Genomic DNA, 20,295 nt, shown 5'->3' with positions numbered 1-20,295 from the left:
TCTTGTTTTAAATAAAATAAATATTTTAACTGTTTCAGGTTATATTTAGTTTAATTCTGAAAAAATCAAATTATTTTAAGATTAAATATAATTTAGTAAAAATTTACATTACAAAGTAAACATAATCCACATAGGATTTTTTTATTCTTTCCCCCACCCCAAAATAATAAGTACCCATATCTCAAGGTTATATTTGAAACTTTATATTTGCAGCTAAATATCAATGTTAATTAAATAGAAACCATTTAGAAAACCATTTAAGAAAAAAAATAAGTAAATCTATACACAATAGTACAGATTTGGCTTTTATGACAATATTTTTAAAAGAGAAATTATAGCTTCATTACTTCAAATGGTAATACACAATAAGTCACATAATTGCAAACACACATTTTACAAGAAAGTAAACATCATCACAGAGTAGCCTCTTTTATCAAGTAAGTGGGAATCAGAATAGTGTTATATACTTTACAATTACACCTCAGTAAACATTTACAAGAACATGGTATAGATTTAAAGGTAAATGCTAGCTTTGACATTACTGAATTCAACACTGGGGCTTTTAACAGTTGTGAGACTGCAGAAGTCTATGTTAGGTAGTAATGTGTAATTTTGCTTTGGCCTGATTTTTGAAACATGCACTAAGAGTCCAATATGCAAATAGGTACTTGAACATCCATCCAACTTCCCTATTTCAGTGAGTTACATTTTGCCCTCTCTTCTATGGTTATAGAACTCATTATACTCTGGTTATAAACTCAAATGAGGGCATAGTTGACAAAATATAAAAAAAACTTAAAAAAGCAGGGCAGTATCCAACTCAGACTGGCTTTAGCAACGGGACACAACTAACCAACTATAAATAAATATTTGATATATAATTAACACCACAGATAAGCACCCCTTAAAATACTTCATAGAACCTAAAAAGTTGAAGCTCAGAAGGATTTTGGAGATCATGTAAGTAAATGGATCCCTTCTTTCAGAAAAGGGAGAAAGCGAGGCCCAGAGAAGTGCCCTTATTCAGATACAGACAAATACTTAACATTGGAGTCAGGACCAGATCTGATTTTATTTTATTTATTATTATTTTTTATAATATATATTTTATTGATTTTTTACAGAGAGGAAGGGAGAGGGACAGAGAGTTAGAAACATCGATGAGAGAGAAACATCAATCAGCTGCCTCCTGCACACTCCCCACTGAGGATGTGCCCGCAACCAAGGTACCTGCTCTTGACCAGAATCGAACATGGGACCCTTGAGTCCATAGGCCGACGCCCTATCCACTGAGCCAAACTGGTCAGGGCGATCTGATTTTATTTTAATGTTCACTTTGGAATTATATGCTGGTTTCATAATAAATACAGTGCATAAAGGATTAAGAAAAACACTTATTTAAATATTAAGTGACAAAGGAGGAGATGAAATTATCTCTACAATATAATCTAAATCATGTAAAAAAAGTCTTAAAGAAAAAAAATGTCAAAATATTAAAACTGAGCATTGATATCTGGAGTATGTATATACCTGTATTTATGCATTTAATTTTTTCTTTCTTTTATATACTTCCCATCTTTTCTACAATGAACAACTGCTAGCTAGTAGTAAGAATAAAAAATAAACTTGAGAGATAAATGTGCCATTAAAAGCCAACAGATATATTCTTAACTATGGTTAATTTGTAGCATGCAAAATACAAAGCTAATTTGTAGTTAAGCATGCACTGCTAAAATATTTCGCTGGTTAAGTAAAGCAACTGCACTGTTTCTGAGGGAAATATCAAGAGTAAAGAGGGAGAAAGTGTATCCACATACACATACAAATGAAAGTATTACAAAAATGTCAGTAAATACATTTTACTATAAAGTTATTCTTCTTACTCTATTTATAAAGAAACTAGAGGCCCAGTCACGAAATTCGTGCATGGGTAGAGTCCCTAGCAGCTGCTGGCTGGGGCCTTCCTTCGTTCCACACCGCCCACTGGTGGTCAGCGCACATCATAGTGAGCAATCAAACTCCTGGTCAGCTGAACTCCCGAGGGGACACTTTGCTTATTAGGCTTTTATATATAGATGGACACTTACTATTAAATACTAATGAAGCAAACTGCAACCTCTGCCTCTTATCCCACTTGCCAATATAAATTTAATAAATAGAATGTGAAAATTTAGTCTTTAAGTAGCAAGTTTCACTTACCTGATTTTCTGGTGTTCTCTGAATTCTCAAAGGTAACTGAACTTAGATGTTACAGTACATATACATTTATCCAGAGTTCACCTGAGGCTAGAGTATCATATGCTCCTACTGATTTAGAGCCTACTACACAGAATATGTGTACATGCTTCCAACTTCTATGTCTGCTACATATCTGTCAGTTCCAGGAAAAGTGACCACTTGCAAACGGCCCATTAGCTTAGTTTTCCACTGTCCCCTGAATAATGTCACATTTCACACTCTGGCTTTTTCTCATTCACTCCCCCTTTTTCAATTGTGCCTACCCTCCATGATTCAGGAAATTTCCATCCTTTCTATAAAGCATCCTTCACTTACAAAATCTATAATAGCCTCTCCTCAAGCTTATATAAAAACTAAAAAGTTCAAATTCATACAATTTAGTGCATAATGCTCTCTAGTGATTTCATGTATGTAAATTTCATATTAAAGTAGATTGTAAATGTTCTGTGAGCTCATATCTAGTGTATCCTTCTTCTGCATTCATATGCATAGTGGGAGTTCAGTGAACAGCAGAAAAAGAAAGATGCGCTAAAAAGTTTCAATTAGAAATGAGAATCTTAGCAGATAATGAAGTCAATCAACCAAGCAACCAGGTATTCTTGGTACCCACTTGGTAGAGAGTGAAAACAGTCAGGTGTTATGGGAGAATCAGAGAATACAAGAATATGTTTTTGATGTGAGAACCTTATAATCTTTTTAATGTAAAAGGCACTTTAAAATTACAAAACAGTAGAGTAAAGTACATAATTAAATGTTTAGAAAATAAACTGTGGGATGGGGAATGAGAATCAGTTTTACTACTAGCATTATGCCTGAAGAAGTCACAAAACGTTTCATAAAGAAATAGAGCTTGAGACGTAGACTTTCAGAATAAAAATTCTGAAAAAAAAGTGGTGCATAATAGGAATACAATGAAAAACTCATAGAGCCAGAAAAAATCAAAACAAGATTAGAGGCAAGAATTAGGAACTATTGAACAGTATTGTAGTTGGGTAAAATTCTGTAGGTCTAACTGCAGAAGAGTATAGGACAATTTAGGAGGAAAGAAAGAACAATGTTGTGTTGTTGTTGTTTTTTTTGGGGGGGGGGTTGTTGTTTTTTTAATCTTCACATGAGGATATCTTCCCACTGAGTTTTAGAGAGAGTGGAAAAGACAGGGACAGACACAGAGAAATATCGATGTGAGAGAAACATATCGACTGGTTGCCAGGTCTCAGGCCGGTGAGGAGCCTGCAACTAAGGTATGTGCCCTTGTCCAGAATTGAACATGGAACCCTTCTCCCTGCAGGCTGACACTCTATCCACTGAGCCAAACCAACTATGGCAACAATGTTGTGTTTTCAATAGGAAAGTGATCTTGGGAAAGCGTAATTTAAATGAAATTGGCTGGGAGAACAAAATATATTGGAGGAAAAGTAGGCAGCCTGATTAATATGAAGAGTAGGAAATGGGAATCAGAAGACTTGGTTTTATCCTAGTTTGATTTTGGTAAATGTATATAACTGTCCATTGTGCCTCTGGTGTTCCCATTTTCTAATGAGACCCTGGGTTAACCTATTTTTCTAGTTTTAAAAATCTATTAATATGAATTCTGAGCTCATATCATATGAGGTATAAGGTATAAGATTTGTCCAGCTATGAGCTGAAGATAGTGCAATGGGGAAGATCTGCTGAATATGACAAACTACAAAACAATAACCAACAGGGTTTAATGGATGAATGGTTCTGGGAAATGAGAAATTTGGAAGAACCAAAGATGATTTATGATGTCAAACTGCATAGCTGGGGGAAATGTGGTATCTCAGAGGAAGAGAGCATACTGGAAGGGAGAGCTTGCTGTGCTATGTGCTCCTCCACCTTCTTTTGGCTGCAGGGAAGACAGCTTTCTCTCCCTGCTACTCTATGTGGAATCTCAGTGCTTAGGTTAGGTCTCCAAGATGCTGGGGTCACCAGCACAGAACCAGGAAGGCCCTAGATTTCTGGCTTTTCAGTTTATGAGTACAGCTGGATCATTTCATTGATACATTTGTATTCACCCCATACTTTCTGTACTGAGAACATCAAAACCACTATTTACGATATCTTTACGCATGGGCAAATGATCTCCATATTTAATACAACTCACTTGATGCTAGGGAGGAGGGTAGTAGCTGGAGGAGGAGGAGAAAGCCGAGGAGGAACATCATACTCTTCACTTCCTAGATGACCATTGGAAAAGACCTGAAAGGAAATCAAAGGGTTAGTTTAGAACTTAATTTCTGGGGGAAAATAATAGCACCTTTAGAAAAACTTTGAAAAGAATATATACCTTCAGTTTATTTAATCAAGTTAAATATAATACAATTTACGTAAGAGTTAATACCACCATAGTGATAATTCACACCATCCAAAGTAACACCAAGTTACATTAAATAAATCCAATACAGCATGAGTCTTAAACATAGTAATAAGGAATACTGTAATTTCTATAAATCAGATACAGAGAGCTAGGTAAATAAAAAGTAAAATTCCCCAAGCATGATCAGGTTTGATTGAAAAATTAGACTCTCTGTAAAGATTCAGTACAGAGAAAAGTAGCACTGGTGCAATTCTTATTTCAGTTCCTCCCAAGTGCTCGAAGTTGTATCTCTCAGGGGCTAACAGGGGTTAAGCTTCTCAATAACACAGTACATGAATATAACCAGAAATGCCTCTGCTCTTTCAAACTTCAGCACGACTGGTAACTGGAAACCTGTTCTGGCTTTCAAAGTGCAGGCACTTTTATACATAGATTTCCTTGTGTAAATGACACAAACCGAAATTGTTACCTTGCTCATAAGGTACCACAGAGTCACTGTTTTCCAGGGTGCTCAGTTATAGTAAAGAAACTGTCTGAACAACTGCTCCGTACTAATCTAACAACCTGAAATTAAAGCAACTAAAACAGAGAGAGCATAACTTTGAAAAAACATACTCACGAGAAAAGCTTAAACATGTTTTAAGACCTTTAAGCAACCTTTAGGGTTTTATCATTGGCCTATTTCCCCTACTCTTGTTAGTGAATACTTAAGAGGTATAGTTGGATATTGATGCAAAAAGGATGTAATATACCCTGAATAGTCCTAGGTAACACAATTAATGACCTGCCAATTACTTTTTTTGTCCCCCTCATATGTCTAAAGTGGTGTTGAAGATTTAGAATGCAAAATTGAAAAGGCCCTACATATCCTTCTCTATCAACCTTAAAATAAGTAAAGCAACAGGTTTAAGGAATACATTTGAAATATGTCATTGTTTACATTTCAAAGCTACACAATCTAAATTTTAGAGCATTAAAGTTTCACTCTAAAACCTAGGCCCTATACTATAGTAACATTTCTTTTTTTCTTTTTTTCATACCTCCCCTCTTTAGATTCAATATGCTATAGTTAAGCTATGACAAAATGTACCTTTAAATGAAATATTGCTATCATAGATGTCTGACTATAGACCAAATATCAGAACAAGGCATTTAAAAAAAATTTACTAGAGATAAAAAATTATTAACTACATATTAATCATTGCAAAGTTCAATAAAAACCATTAACTTAAAAAATGCCTTGTAGGAATGAAGGAAGATGATGGCCAGCTGCATAGCAGTGAGGAAGAGAATGTGAGGAAGCAAAAGAGGAGTGTGTGGAGGTGTGTGTGTGTGTGTGTGTGTGTGTGTGAGGGAGGGATAGTTAGATCCTGCAGCAAATTCAGGGGCTGGTGGACAGGGCTCTCCTAGACGGGGAGACCTGCTACTGGTGCAATCACTCCCAGGGCAGCTGGCTCCGACACAGTAACCACACCATCTTGAAGGGGGAAGCTGCTGTGACTAGGAACCCATCCTCACCACCCCCCAGAATGGCCCTAGATACCATTCTAGGCCCTACTGCCACTCTGACCTAAGACCTGCTACCTCAGATGCAGACCCATGGACACCGGGACCCCAGCCTCCCTAGCCGCAGGATCCTGTGAGTTTCGCAGTGCGCTCCCCTCCTGCCAGCCCACCACTTTGGCCCCGGGCCCCGTGATTGCATGACCTGCCTGCCAATCCCGCCATTTCAACAGCAGGCTCAGCATGTGCAAGCAACTGGGCCCGCAAGTGAGTCTGGGACTGCGCAACCCACCCCCAAGTCCACCGATTCAACCCCAGGGCCCTCCAGGAAGTCTTGGTGAGTGCGACCCTCCTGACAAGCGGACCGCTGTAGCCACAGGCCCCAGGTGACTCAGAGCCTGGATCCTTCAGTGAAAGCAAAAGTGGGGAGACAAATAAACAACCCCTGAAAGAAAGAAAAGGAGTCAACCCTCCCCCCCCCCCAAAAAAAAAGGTACTAAATGAAATAGAGCAGGGGTGGGCAAACTTTTTGACTCGAGGGCCACAATGGGTTCTTAAACTGGACCGGAGGGCCGGAACAAAAGCATGGATGGAGTGTTTGTGTGAACTAATATAAATTCAAAGTAAACATCATTACATAAAAGGGTACAGTCTTTTTTTTTTTTTAGTTTTATTCATTTCAAACGGGCCGGATCCGGCCCACGGGCCGTAATTTGCCCACGGCTGAAATAGAGGCATGCAATACGTTAGAAAAAATAATATATAGTAAGGGTCATACAGTTTCTAAACTGGATAGATGAGAAAATCAACAACTTATTTAAGAATCAAGAGGAAATAAAAATTTGGCTACAATAAACAACACAATGGAAGGTTTCAACAGAAGACTAGAAGAAGTTGAGGACCGAATTAGCGAATTAGAAGCCAGTGCTGAAAAAACTACCAATCTAAACAGCATTTGGAGAAAAAATTAAAAAGCAGGAGGAGAGCCTAAGGGAGGTTTTGGGACAATATGAAATGAAGTAACATACTTATATTAGAGGTAACAGAACGACAAGAAGAGGAGCAAGTATTAGACAACCTATTTGAAGAAATAATGACAGAAAACTTCCCTGATTTAGGGGAGAAAAAGTCACACAAGCAGAGAGTCCCAAAAAAGAAGAACCCAAGACATGTGATTTGTTATCACAATGGCAAATGTTCAGGACAAAGAGAGAATCTTAAAGGCAGCAAGAGAGAGACAGAGATCTCCCATTAGATTATCAAATGATTTCTTAACAGAAACACATCAGGCCAGAAGGGGATGGAATGAAGTATACAGAGTGATGCAAAGTAAGGGACTAAATCCAAAAATACTCTATCCAGCATGGCTATCATTCAAAATTGAAGGGGAAATCAGGAGTTTTGCAGAAAAAAAAAAGGCTAAGGGAGTTTATCACTATCAAGCCAGCAATGCAAAAAATGCCAAAGGGAATGTTGTAAAAAGAAGAAAACAAAGGGGGGGAGGGAGAAGGAACACAGGCACAAAAAAAAAAGGCTACAAACAAGTACCTATCAATACTAACTTTAAATGTAAATAGTCTAAATGCCCCGATTAAAAGACATCAAGTGGCTGAATGGATAAAAAGCATGATCCATATATATGCTGTCTACAAGAGACCCACCTGAGAACAAGAGATTCACACAGACTGAAAGTGAAGGGATGGAAAAATATCTTTCAGGCAAATGGAAATAAAAAAAAACACACAAAAAAAACAAAACTGGGGTAGCAATATTTATAGCTGAAAAAATAGACCTCAAAGTGAAGTCCATAACAAGAGATAAGGAAGGCCACTTCATAATACTAAAGGGATCAATACAACAAGAGGATATAACTCTGGTAAACATATATGCACAGAATGAAGGAGCAACCACATACATTAAAAAAAAAACAAACAACTTCTGGAAGTTATCAAGGGAGAAATTGACAGCAATACAATCATAGTAGGAAACTTCAATATCCCATTGACATCACTGGATAAATCCTGTAGACAAAAAAATAAACAAAGAAACAGTAATCCTAAATGACTCACTAGATCAGATGGAATTAATTGACATCTTCAGAACATTTCACCCCAAAGCTGTGGAATATACGTTCTTATCAAGTGCACATGGGGCATTTTAAAAGATAGACCACATATTGGGTCAAAGGCAAAGTCTCAAAATTCAAGAAGACTGAAATCACATAGATCATCTTTTCAGATCACAATGGCATAATATTAGAAATAAACCAAAATAAAAAAAATAAAAAAATCCAAACATTTGGAGGCTAAGTAGAATGCTATGAAACAATGACTTGTTTACCAAAGAAGAAATTAAAAACATCCTGGAAACAAATGACATTGAAAACACAACAATCCAAAATCTATGGGACACAGTGAAAGCAGTCCTGAGGGGGAAGTTCATAGCATTACAGACCTACCTAAAACAAAAAAACAAAAAACAAAAAAAAGAACAATTGGTAATAAATTATCTAACTCTATGACTTAAAGAATTAGAAAGAGAACAACAAAAAAAGCCCATATGAGCAGAAGGAAGGAGATAATAAAGATCAGAGAAGAAATAAATGACATAGAGACCAAAAAACAATAGAAAATATAAATAAAACCAAGAGCTGGTTATTTGAAAGGATAAACAAGATTGATGAACAAGGCTCACCGAGAAGCAAAGACAGAGGACTCAAATAAACAAAAACAGAAGTGAAAGAGGTGCAGTAACAACAGATCCCACAGAAATAGAAATATTGGTAAAAAAAATACTATGAGCAACTATATTCCAACAAACTGGTCAACTTAGAAGCAATGAACATATTCCTAGAAAAATATGACCTTGCAAAACTCAATCTGGGAGAATCGAAAAATCTGAAAAGGCCAATAAGTATGGAGGAAATTGAAGCTGTCATCAAAAAACTTCCAGCAAATAAAAGCCCTGGGCCAGATCCCTTCACAGGGGAGTTTTACCAAATAGTCAAAGAAGAACTGAAACCTATCCTCTTCAGACGATTTCAAAAATATTCAAGAGGAAGGAACACTTCCAAGCTCTTTCTATGAAGCCAGCATTACCCTAATACCAAAACCAGATAAAAAAATCCTACAAAGAAAGAGAATTATGGGCCAATATCCCTGATGAACATAGATGCTAAAATCCTCAACAAAATCATAGCAAATCGGATACAGCATTACATTAGAAAGACCATACACCATGACCAAGTGGGATTTATTCTGGGGATGCAAGGATGGTATAAGATTCACAAAGCAATAAACGTGATTTATCACATAAACAAATGGAGAGACAAACATCACATAATCCTATCAATTGATGCAGAAAATGTATTTAACAAAATCCAACACTCTTTCTTGATAAAAATACTCAACAAAGTGGGAATAGTGGGATCAAACCTCAACATAATAGAAACCTTACACGACAAACCTACATCCAACATCTTACTCAATGGGCAAACACTAAAACCACTTCCCCTAAGAACAGGAGCAAAACAGGGATGCCCACTCTCACCATTTCTGTTCAACATAGTACTGGAAATGCTAGCGAATGCGATTAAACAAGAAGAAATAAAAGGCATCCAAACTGGAAAAAGGAGAAGTAAAACTGTCATTATTCTCAGAAGACATGATATTGTACATAGAAAACCCTAAAGACTCCATCAAAAAAACTATTAGACTTAATAAATGAATTCTGCAATGTAGCAGGATACAAAATTAACACCCAAAAATCTATGGCTTTTTTATATACCAATAATGGACTTGCAAAAAGAGAAATTTAAAAAACAATTCCATTTACCATTGCAATAAAATAATTAAGATACCTAGGAATAAACTTAACTATGAAGATAAAGACCTGTACTCAGAAAACTAAAGGACATGAAAAAAAGAGACAGAGGAAGACATAAACAAATGGAAGAATATACCATGTTCATGAACTGGTATAATCAACATCATTAAAATGTCCATATTATCAAAAGCAATCTACAGATTCAATGAAATCCCCATTAAAATACCAATGGCATAACTCACAGATCTTAGAACAAATGCTCCAAAAATTCATATGGAATAAAAAAAGACTCAGAATAGCCACAGCATTCCTAAGAAAGAAGAACAAACTTGGAGTAATCACAGTAACAGATATCAACTATTATTACAAAGCCACTGTTCCCAAAACTGCCTGGCACAAGAACAGATATATAGACCAATGAACTGAATGGAGATGCCAGAAATTGACCCAAGCCATTATGCTCAATTAATATTTGATGAAGGAGGCACAAGCATACAATGGATTCTGGACAGTCTCTTCAATAAATGGTATTGGGAAAATTGGACATATACATGCAAAAAAATGAAACTAGACCACCAACTTACACCATACACAAAAATAAACTCAAAATGGATAAAGGACTTAAACATAATATGGGAAAACATAAAAATACTAGAGGAATCTACAGGCAGCAAGATCTCAGACATATGCCAAAGCAATTTCTTCACTGATACTGCTCCTGGTGCAATGGAAACTAAAGAGAAAATAAACAAATGAGACTACATTAAAATAAAAAGCTTTTGCACAGCAAAAGAAACCATCAACAAAACAACAAGAAAGCCCACTGCATGGAGAACATATTTGTCAATGTTGTCACCAATAAGGGTTTACTCTCTAACATTTATGGGGAACTCATACAACTTAACAAAAGGAGGATAAACAACCCAATCAAAAAATGGGCAACAGACCTAAAAAGATACTTTTCGAAAGAAGACATACAGAAGGCCAAGAGACATATGAAAACATGCTCAAAGTCACTACTTTCCCAAGAGATGCAAATCAAAACGACAATGTGGTACCATCTCACACCTGTCAGAATGGCTATCATCAACAAATCAACAAACGACCAGTGCTGGTGAAGATGCGGAGAAAAAGGAACCCTCTTGCACTGTTGGTGGGAATGCAGACTGGTGCAGCCACTGTTAACAGTATGGAGTTTCCTCAAAAAACTAAAAATGGAACTCCCATTTGACCCAATGATCCCACTTCTAGGAATATATCCCAAGAAACCAGAAACACCAATCAGAAAGGATATATATCCACTGTGGAGAACAGTATGGAGCTTCCTCAAAAAACTAAAAATAGAACTCCCATTTGACCCAGTGATCCCACTTCTAGGAATATATCCCAAGAAAACAGAAATACCAATCAGAAAGGATATATGTACCCCTATGTTCATAGCAGCACTATTCACCGTAGCTAAGATTTGGAAACAGCCTTAGGGCCCATCAGCAGATGAGTGGATTAGAAAACTGTGGTACATCTACACAATGGAATACTATGCTGTGGTAAAAAAGAAGGAACTCTTGCCTTTTGCAACAGCATGGATGGAACTGGAGAGCATTATACTAAGTGAAATAAGCCAGCCAGAGAAAGATAAATACCACATGATCTCACTCATTTGTGGATTATAGAGAACAACATAGACTGATGAACAGGGACAGATCCAAAGACAGAGAAACAGCGATCAGACTATCAATCCCCAGAGGGAAAGTAGGGGAGGGAGGGGGTAAGGGGAAGAGATCAACCAAAGGACTTGTTTGCATGCATATAAGCCAAACCAATGGACATGAACAACAGGGGGATGAGAGCATGAGTGGGAGGGGGGAGGATGGGGGTTAATGGGGGGGGATAAGGAGACATTTGTAATACCTTAACTAATAAAGAATTAAAAAAAAGAAAGGATATATGCACCCCTATCTTCATAGCGGCACAATTCACCATAGCTAAGATTTGGAAACAGCTTAAGTACTCATCAGCAGATGAATGGATTAGAAAACTGTGGTACATCTACACAATGGAATACTACGCTGCTGTAAAAAAGAAGGAATTCTTATCATTTGCAACAGCGTGGATGGAACTGGAGAGCATTATGCTAAGTGAAACAAGCCAGTCAGAGAAAGATAAATATCACATGATCTCACTCATTTATGGAATATAATGAACAACATAAACTGATGAACAAAAACAGGTCCAGAGACAGAGAAGCATCGATTAGACCAGGGGTCCTCAAACTACAGCCTGTGGGCCACATGCAAATACAAATATTGTATTTGTTCCCATTTTGTTTTTTTACTTCAAAATAAGATATGTGCAGTGTGCATAGGAATTGGTTCATAGTTTTTTTTGTTTTTTTTTTTTAAACTATAGTCCGGCCCTCCAATGGTCTGAGGGACAGTGAACTGGCCCCCTGTTTAAAAAGTTTGAGGACCCCTGGATTAGACCGTCATACCTCAGAGGGAAGGTGGGGTAGGTAGGGGTAAGGGGGAGAGATCAACCATAGGACTTATATGCATGAATATAAGCCTAACCAATGGACACAGACAAGAGGGGGGTGAGGGCATGAGTAGGGGGGTGGTGAGGTAATGGGGGGATAAGGACACATATGTAATACCTTAATCAATAAAGAAATTTAAAAAAAATAAAGTAATGGGCAATTTGAAAAAATAGAAATAAAAACAAATAAAAATGGTGGTACATCTACACAATGGAATACTTTGCAGCTGTGAAAAAGAAGGAACTCTTACCATTTGCAACAGCATGAATGGACGTGAAGAGTATTATGCTAAGCAAAATAAGCCAGTTGGAGAAAGACATGATCTCACTCATTTATGGAATATAATAAACAACATAAACTGATGAACAAAAATACATCCAGAGATACAGCAGCATTGAACAGACTGTCAAACCTCAGAGGGAAAGGAGGGGAGGGGGGTGGGTAAGAGGTCAACCAAAGGACTTGTATGCATGCATATAAGCATAACCAATGGATGCAGACACTAGGGGGGTGAGGGCATGTGCTGGGGGATGGAGGGAGTGGCCAGGGAGTGGTCAATGGGGGAAAAAGGAGACATATGTAATACTTTAATCAATAAAGAATAAAATAAAAATGCCTTGTAACCAACCAACACATATATTAAACTACAAATGCTCAGTGTGATAAAAAGTTGGTCTTCAATGGAAACCTGTTCATGTTATCTGAATGAGTATAAGGCAAGACTTTTGGAATCAAATCTCCTAAATGTTTTTTTATTCTGGAAAATATAGTATGGCCCAGCCGGTGTGGGTCAGTGGTTGAGCATAGACCTATGAATTAGGAGGTCAGGGTTCAATTACTGATGAGGGCTCATGCCTGGTTGTGGGTTCGATCCCCAGTAGGGGCCATGCAGGAGGAGCTGATCAGTGATTCTCTCTCATCACTGATGTTTCTCTCTCTCTCCCTCTCTGAAATCAATAAAAAATATCTTTTTAAAAAAGAAAATATAGTATGAATTTTATATGCAATTATTTGTTTTATTGAGAGAAAGTATCTAATGTACTGTTGATATCTATTAAAATTCCAGCAGTTATAAAAGGGAGATATGGAAATAACAGTTTCATTTATATTTGCTCTAATCTAACAATAAGCCAACCGTAATTTTATAAGCAGAACACTGTGAACATATGTGAAAAGGAATATCAATATACTCAAACATTTACTGATGTTAAAAATGCTTTCATTTGCACATCAGGTAAATGAAAGAATAAATCCTATATAATAAAAGGCTAATATGCAAATCGACTGAATGGCAGAACCACTGGTGCTATGACGTGCAGTGACCACTAGGGGGCAGATGCTCAACGCAGGAGCTTCCCCCTAGTGATCAGTGCGCTCCCATAGGAGAGCAATGGCGAGAGCAATGGTGGTGGTGGGAGCCTCTCCTGCCTCTGCTACAGTGCTAAGGATGTCTGACTCCTGGGTTAGGCCTGTGGGGAGCGGGCCTAAGCCACCAGTGGGACATCCCCTAAGGGCTTCCAGACTGGGAGAGGGTGCAGGCTGGACTGATTCTATCATTCCTCTCTCAGAACAATTTTGAATGTGCTTTCCTGTCCAAATTTGCTTCATCTATAATAATTAAAGCATAATATGCTAATTAGACCAGACAGCCGAATGACCTTCCGGACGTCATTCCAGATGAAGCCGCAGAGGTGGGGGCTGAAGCAGAGGCGGTTAGGGGCTATCAGGCAGTCAGCCGAGCAGTTAGGGCTGTTCAGGCAGTCAGACAGTGTGGTTAGGGCTGATCATGCAGGCAGGTAGAGTGGTTAGGGGCGATCAGGCAGCCCGGCGAGTGGTTGGGGCAACCAGGCAGGTATGCAGGCAAGTGGTTGGGGCAATCACGCAGGCAGGCAGGTGAGCGGTTAGGAACCAGCCATCCCGGATTGTGGGAGGGATGTCTGACTGGCAGTTGGACATCTCCTGAGGGGTCCTGGATTATGAAAGTGTGCAGGCTGGGTTGAGAGAACCACCCCCCATCCTGTGCATGAATTTCATGCACCAGGCCTCTAGTATCCTTACTAATAAAAGCCTAAGGGGTCATCATGCTGTGATGCCCTCACACTGTCACAAGATGGCTGCACGCCCAGTGGGCACGCGTAGGTGTGCAGGGCTGGGCTTGATGCTGTGTGCACAGCATGGAGCCTGCCTGGGAGTTCCGCCTCCACAAGGTGAGGCCTGCCTGGGGGTCCCCCTGCTTCATGCAGTGAGGCCTGCCTGGGGATCCTGCCTCCTCCCAGCTCCGCGTGGCGAGGCCTGCCTGGGGGTCCTGAGGGTCTCACTCTGCGTGGCATGGAGGCAGGAACCCTGGCTCCACCTACCTCTTTGGGGCAATCCATCGAGGAATCCTGGATGGATGGGTGGGGCCTACCTCTTTGGGGTGATCGATCGCGGGGCTCCCGCACTGTGACAGGGCACAGGCCAGGCTGGGGGGATCCCCTCCCTGAGTGCATGAATTTTGTGCACCGGGCCTCATGTAGAATATAAGACACTCCATAATTAGTTTCAATGCACATAGCCGTAGTTTTGCCTATCATGTTTATTCTGTGATTATGCTCTATCTTCTGTCCAAAATTGACTTCTTACACTATGCATGTTTCCACATCTCCATTCCAATCCTTCCTATAATGTCTATACAAATACCTACCAGTCTTCCAAATGTCTACAACCAGTGACCCTCTTACATGAAGCGTTTTTTATTCTTTCTTTTACCCTACATCTCAAGTAGAATGTTTTTATCTTGGGGAACTCACATTGTATTTTCTGAATGCTACTTCTGTGTCTTATTTCTTAGTTAATGGTATACCTGTCTCACCCTCACTATACTGTGCTTTATTCATTTTGTATTCCTGCAGTGTGTTGGACATCCTAAGTACTTACATAGCCGAAATAGGCTGAAGAAATAAAAATTCACTAGGGGAAGTTTAGACATGCGGGAGAGGAATAATCTGAGTTATCACATATTTTATTATAAACTTTTGGTTGCTTATATGCTACATTAATAGTTTTCTACATGCCTCAAAGATAGCATTGGATCCTAATCTTGAAATTTGAAATATTTTCTCATGATATATGTTATCTAACAATTACGGTTACAAAATCTGGGATTCTTGAGATATAGGGAAAATAAATGCTCTGTGATAATCTTGGCACAATTAAGAAAAACCTTTTTATTTGTACAAAACCTCTAAATATTTACCTTGTTTTATTTTTGTGGTCAGAGATTTTTGTTTTATAGCACTGTTTCTATCCTCTGAAATTCTCAGGTTTTAGTCACATTATTAACTTGTTCCTTAATAAATATTTTGTTGGCTAGATATTTATTTATTATTGGTGGTGGGTTTTCCTTATCTCACACATGTAATCCCACACATTCACTACCCTCACAATGTTGCTATAATTTGTCCTTCAACATCAGATTAGAAATAAAACCAGCACACAGAGCGTACTTATTTTCTGAAAGACAGCTCTGGACATTTATAGGCAGCTTTAAGGTCGTCCATATAAACATGAGCCTCATCAGCAGAAGAGCAAAAGCCACAATCTCAAAAAGCGAAATAATTCGATGTATTTATCTAGCAATATCTCCAACAGATACTGTTCACAGGGTCATTTTAGAGTAATGTCACATGAAGTAACATGACAAGTAAGAGATAGTCTTCATCACATAAAAAAAAAGCAGTAGCTTTAATCTTGCAAGAGGAACAAACCAAGACAGTTGGACACAATGTTAGTATCTAGAAACAAGGAGATAAATTTCAAGGGTCCAATGATATTTTACAACATTATACTGCAAATGTTTTTCGCTCAGATGATTAACACCAACTGACCAACAACAATAAATATCTAGCCAACAAAATATTTCTGAAGGAATAGGTTAATAATGTGACTAAGATCTGAGAATTTCAGAAAATAAAAACAATGCTACTGGACAGAAATCTCTTACCAAGAAAATAAAGAAGAGGTAAATAATCCCAATAGCTCTTAGCTTGCAGATTCATGTTATAAGCGTTATGTTAGCTATTTGATTATGGTAAGTGGGAAGGGGAAGAGAAAGGGGAGTAAAATGAAAGCCACAGAAAATTCTTACACTTCACTTTAACTATGAATTAGAGGGCTTTTTCCTTCAGAGCTCTCTACAACTGGCAAATGGAGTAATTAGAATTTAATTTATTCTTGCTTCTCTTACCATTTATCTGGTGAAGATGCAAATAAAAAGGGCAAATGTTCTAACAGATGATGAAAACTGGCACATGAGAGAAGACACATGATGACAGGGAGTGAGTTGTCACTCCATTTATAGGGTGTTTAGTTTTATGAATTCCCCGTATGGTATTCCATATGTACATTTAATGTTAATTTACACTTTTAGAACTTAGCCAAGTTTTCTTATCTTAAAATGGGAAGACAATACTTAATTTGAAGCATTGCCTCTAATGAAAACAAGATTAAATAATAGTTGTTATATTTGAAACAAAAATGTAACTTTCCAAACAAAAATCAACAGCCAGCATTCTAGGTCTTAGAAGAGCAGGTTTATATTAGTGCTAAAACTGTATAACATAGTATTGAAAAGAAACTTGAAAGGAGATGTCTTCAGTAAATCGGCTAAGATAATTATTTCAAGTATTTCTGAAGTTCATTCAGGAAATATTATTATATGCTGCTAATATGTAACTAGTCAATTCCTGTCAGCGATAATTTCAACACTCTTCTCAAGAGAAGTCTGATCATGTAGAAAAGAAAAGTAATAAAGACTAAAGGAAAAAAGACATCAAAAAAAGAATGGCAGGTCCTTCCAATAAGGCTTGTAGGTTGTGGAAACATTCTTTTGAGGATAACAATACCCATTTTCAGAAAGGATCATAAAGATGCTTTTAAAAATGCTTTCTCTTTAAATTACATCATATTTAGATGACTGTGAGGGGAGATTTTGGAGATCTTCATATTTATAAACAGACTACAGGCCCAATGTATATTTGTGAAAGGGGCTTCCTCGATGGCGGCAGCTGTCTCTGCCTCAGCCCCTGCCTGCCACAGCTTCATCCTAAAGGATGTCCGGTCTAATTAGCATATTATGCTTTTATTATTATAGATTATTATAGATGAGAGACTGAAGGTGCCAAGGACAGTCACTGGCAAAGAGTCTTGTCAAACCACCACCACTCTTCCCTTGGTGTTCAATGCCATCCTACACAGTTTTGACTGTTCCTATCCTGGCTATCCATATTATACAAAGGTTTCATTATTACCTTCCTTCACACAGGGGCACACACATGTGCACACAGACACAAAACACATACACGCACAGGAGTTCAGTACAGGTCACATTTCACACTTGTATCTAGACCAGGGGTGGCAAACTTTTTGACTTGAGGGCCACAATGGGTTCTTAAACTGGACCGGAGGGCCGGAACAAAAGCATGGATGGAGTGTTTGTGTGAACTAATATAAATTCCAAGTAAACATCATTACATAAAAGGGTACGGTCTTTTTTTTTTTTTTTTTTTTTTTTTTTTTTAGTTTTATTCATTTCAAACGGGCTGGATCCGGCCTGCGGGCCGTAGTTTGCCCACGGCTGATGTAGAATATATTATAGGGTGAATTCATCAACTGCAAGCCATTGTATTGAAGGAATAAGTTGCTTCCTTAAAGTGACAATTTAAGGTCAATAGAGATGAGTTCACTTTAATATTAAAGTCTTCAAAAGAGGCAAGCCTCCTTTAGCTGAGAGAAGATGGAATGATCTGATCTCAGAGCCAAAAATATCATGGAAGCAAATATGAGAATATAAGCAACTCTGCCAAGGGCTTACTAAGAGTTCTAAACTCAGTGATTCTGCTGTTGCCACTTTGGTTTCCTGTATGTTTAAATTCTTTCATGGACATATAAAGGAGAGTGGCGATATACTTCCAGAAATCAACATATGTGAGAGTCTCTCAGTTTTATGGAGAAATAGCTGGCTTTGTAACAGTGAACTGGACTTTATTTACGTTGGTGAGAAGATTCATTTTACCTCGATGCATAGGTGTACTGACAATTCTAATGCTTATTTATGAAATGCTATAATTACACAATTATTTTTTCAAGTTAGATAGAACTAGGAGATTAAAAAATAGTGCTAATTTTCCTGCCAAGTTACTATTAGGAAAAAAAGTTGTTCGGTAAAATAAGAGAAGGTGAAATAAATCTCAGACAAATTGTCTAGTGTCTTCATATTAAAATTAAATCATTACTTAGAACCTGTCCTTAACTTCTTTTAAGTTCAAGTTTTAATGAACTTCTGAATATTTATAACTTGGAGATCATTAAAGACCCGCAGGGAAGTACCATACTAGGCAAAAAAAACACTGCCCAACCTTTTACACTACCTCCTGCCAGAGGAGTTTAAGCAGATTTGTATATTTCTTACCTTGGCTCCTTCTAAAGGCAAATCATGGCGTCTGTGTTTCCTCATTAGCACTGGGTCAGAGCCCATTCTACTGTGCCTTCCATTTACATTTGAGCTTGCTGTGACTCCGGGCTTTGGAGAGCCATCCCCTACCAGTCGACAGCCTGCTGATTGATTAGTCCCAAATACATCCCGAGGGCACCAGGCTTCAAGAGGCATTGGCTGGTCTCTGGAAGGCACACTCTCCACAGGATGCAAGTGGCGACTCAGTCTGTTATCAGGTGGGATAGGGGGAGGTCTCTCAGGTGGAGGCGGGGGAGGATCTCTTAAGGGAGGAGGTGGTGCTGGGAGTGGTTTATCTTGTTTTCTCACCATGCAAGGAGAAGACTAAGGAGACACAAGAAGAAGGAAAAATCAAGAGTTGTACCAGGCATTGAAATTACTTCCAGAATACTGCTTTTGTTTTCTAAGCCATAATAGAGCTTTATTAGATCCATATGTCATCTTCTTCTAAGTTTCTTTTTATTACCAGTTAATGAAATTTTAAAATGTTAATGGAAGACTCTTATAAATATATTTCATTAGAAATTTCTGTAGAAATGAGTATATAAAGGGAAATGTTAAAATTATGAGGACTGTACAGGGAAAAGCAGAATACCAAAATTATATGGTGCTTTTGAATGGTTGACGTTAAAATAATACTGAGTCATTAATTTATTTGCATGTTTCTATGACTTAGGAGAGAGAGGAAGCCATCAAAGCTGTTGTTCTTTTCCTTTTTAAAAAGCAACTTGATTTGTAATATCATTGGATAACTGAGTATTGGTTTTGCTGTATTTGTATTCACTGCTGTAATACAAATAAATTAATAAGGAATAAATTTGCTCTGGTTCTTTATCAGTTACTACCAGAATAGTAAAAAATCACAAATAATATAGTAGCATTATTTATAGTCCTCACTTGCATTTTATACATGTGGTTCATCTGATGAATGATTTGTGCGTTTTTTTAATTTATTTTTTAGAGAGATAAAATATCAATTTGTTTTTCCACTTATTGATACATTTATTGGTTGACTCTTTTTTAAAAATTTAAATCCTTTATTGTTTAAAGTATTACATAAATCTCCTTTTTCCCCCATTGACCTCTTTCCGGCTGCCCCCCCCACCCCCACACCCCCAACATCTGTGTCCATTGGTTATGCTCATACGCATGCATACAAGTCCTTTGGTTGATCTCTCATTCCCTCTCCACTGCCTTCCCTCATAGGTTGGACAGTCTGTTTGATGCTTCGATGACTGGTTCAGTTTATGTTGTTCATTATATTCCACAATTGAGTGAGATCATGTGATATTTATCTTTTGTCAACTGGCTTATTTCACTTAGCATAATGCTCTCCAGTTCCATCCATGCTGTTGCAAATGGTAA

General features: G+C 37.9%; 1 protein-coding gene across 1 annotated transcript in view; it reads right to left on the bottom strand.

The window, feature by feature from the left end:
- CBLB (Cbl proto-oncogene B) overlaps positions 1–20,295 on the bottom strand; it is a 246,578-nt gene that overhangs the window by 40,318 nt on the left and 185,965 nt on the right. Inside the window, exons 12-13 of the mRNA XM_081086562.1 lie at positions 18,889–19,254; positions 4,364–4,458 (exon numbers count right to left, since the gene is read on the bottom strand). Coding sequence (XP_080942688.1) covers positions 4,364–4,458; positions 18,889–19,254 — 461 coding nt within the window. The remainder of the gene's footprint in view (positions 1–4,363; positions 4,459–18,888; positions 19,255–20,295) is intronic.

This window comes from Myotis nattereri (genome assembly GCF_964212035.1).
Source record: "Myotis nattereri genome assembly, chromosome: 3".
Classification (NCBI taxonomy): Eukaryota; Metazoa; Chordata; class Mammalia; order Chiroptera; family Vespertilionidae; genus Myotis; species Myotis nattereri.
This window is presented reverse-complemented; position numbering and strand designations above follow the sequence as displayed.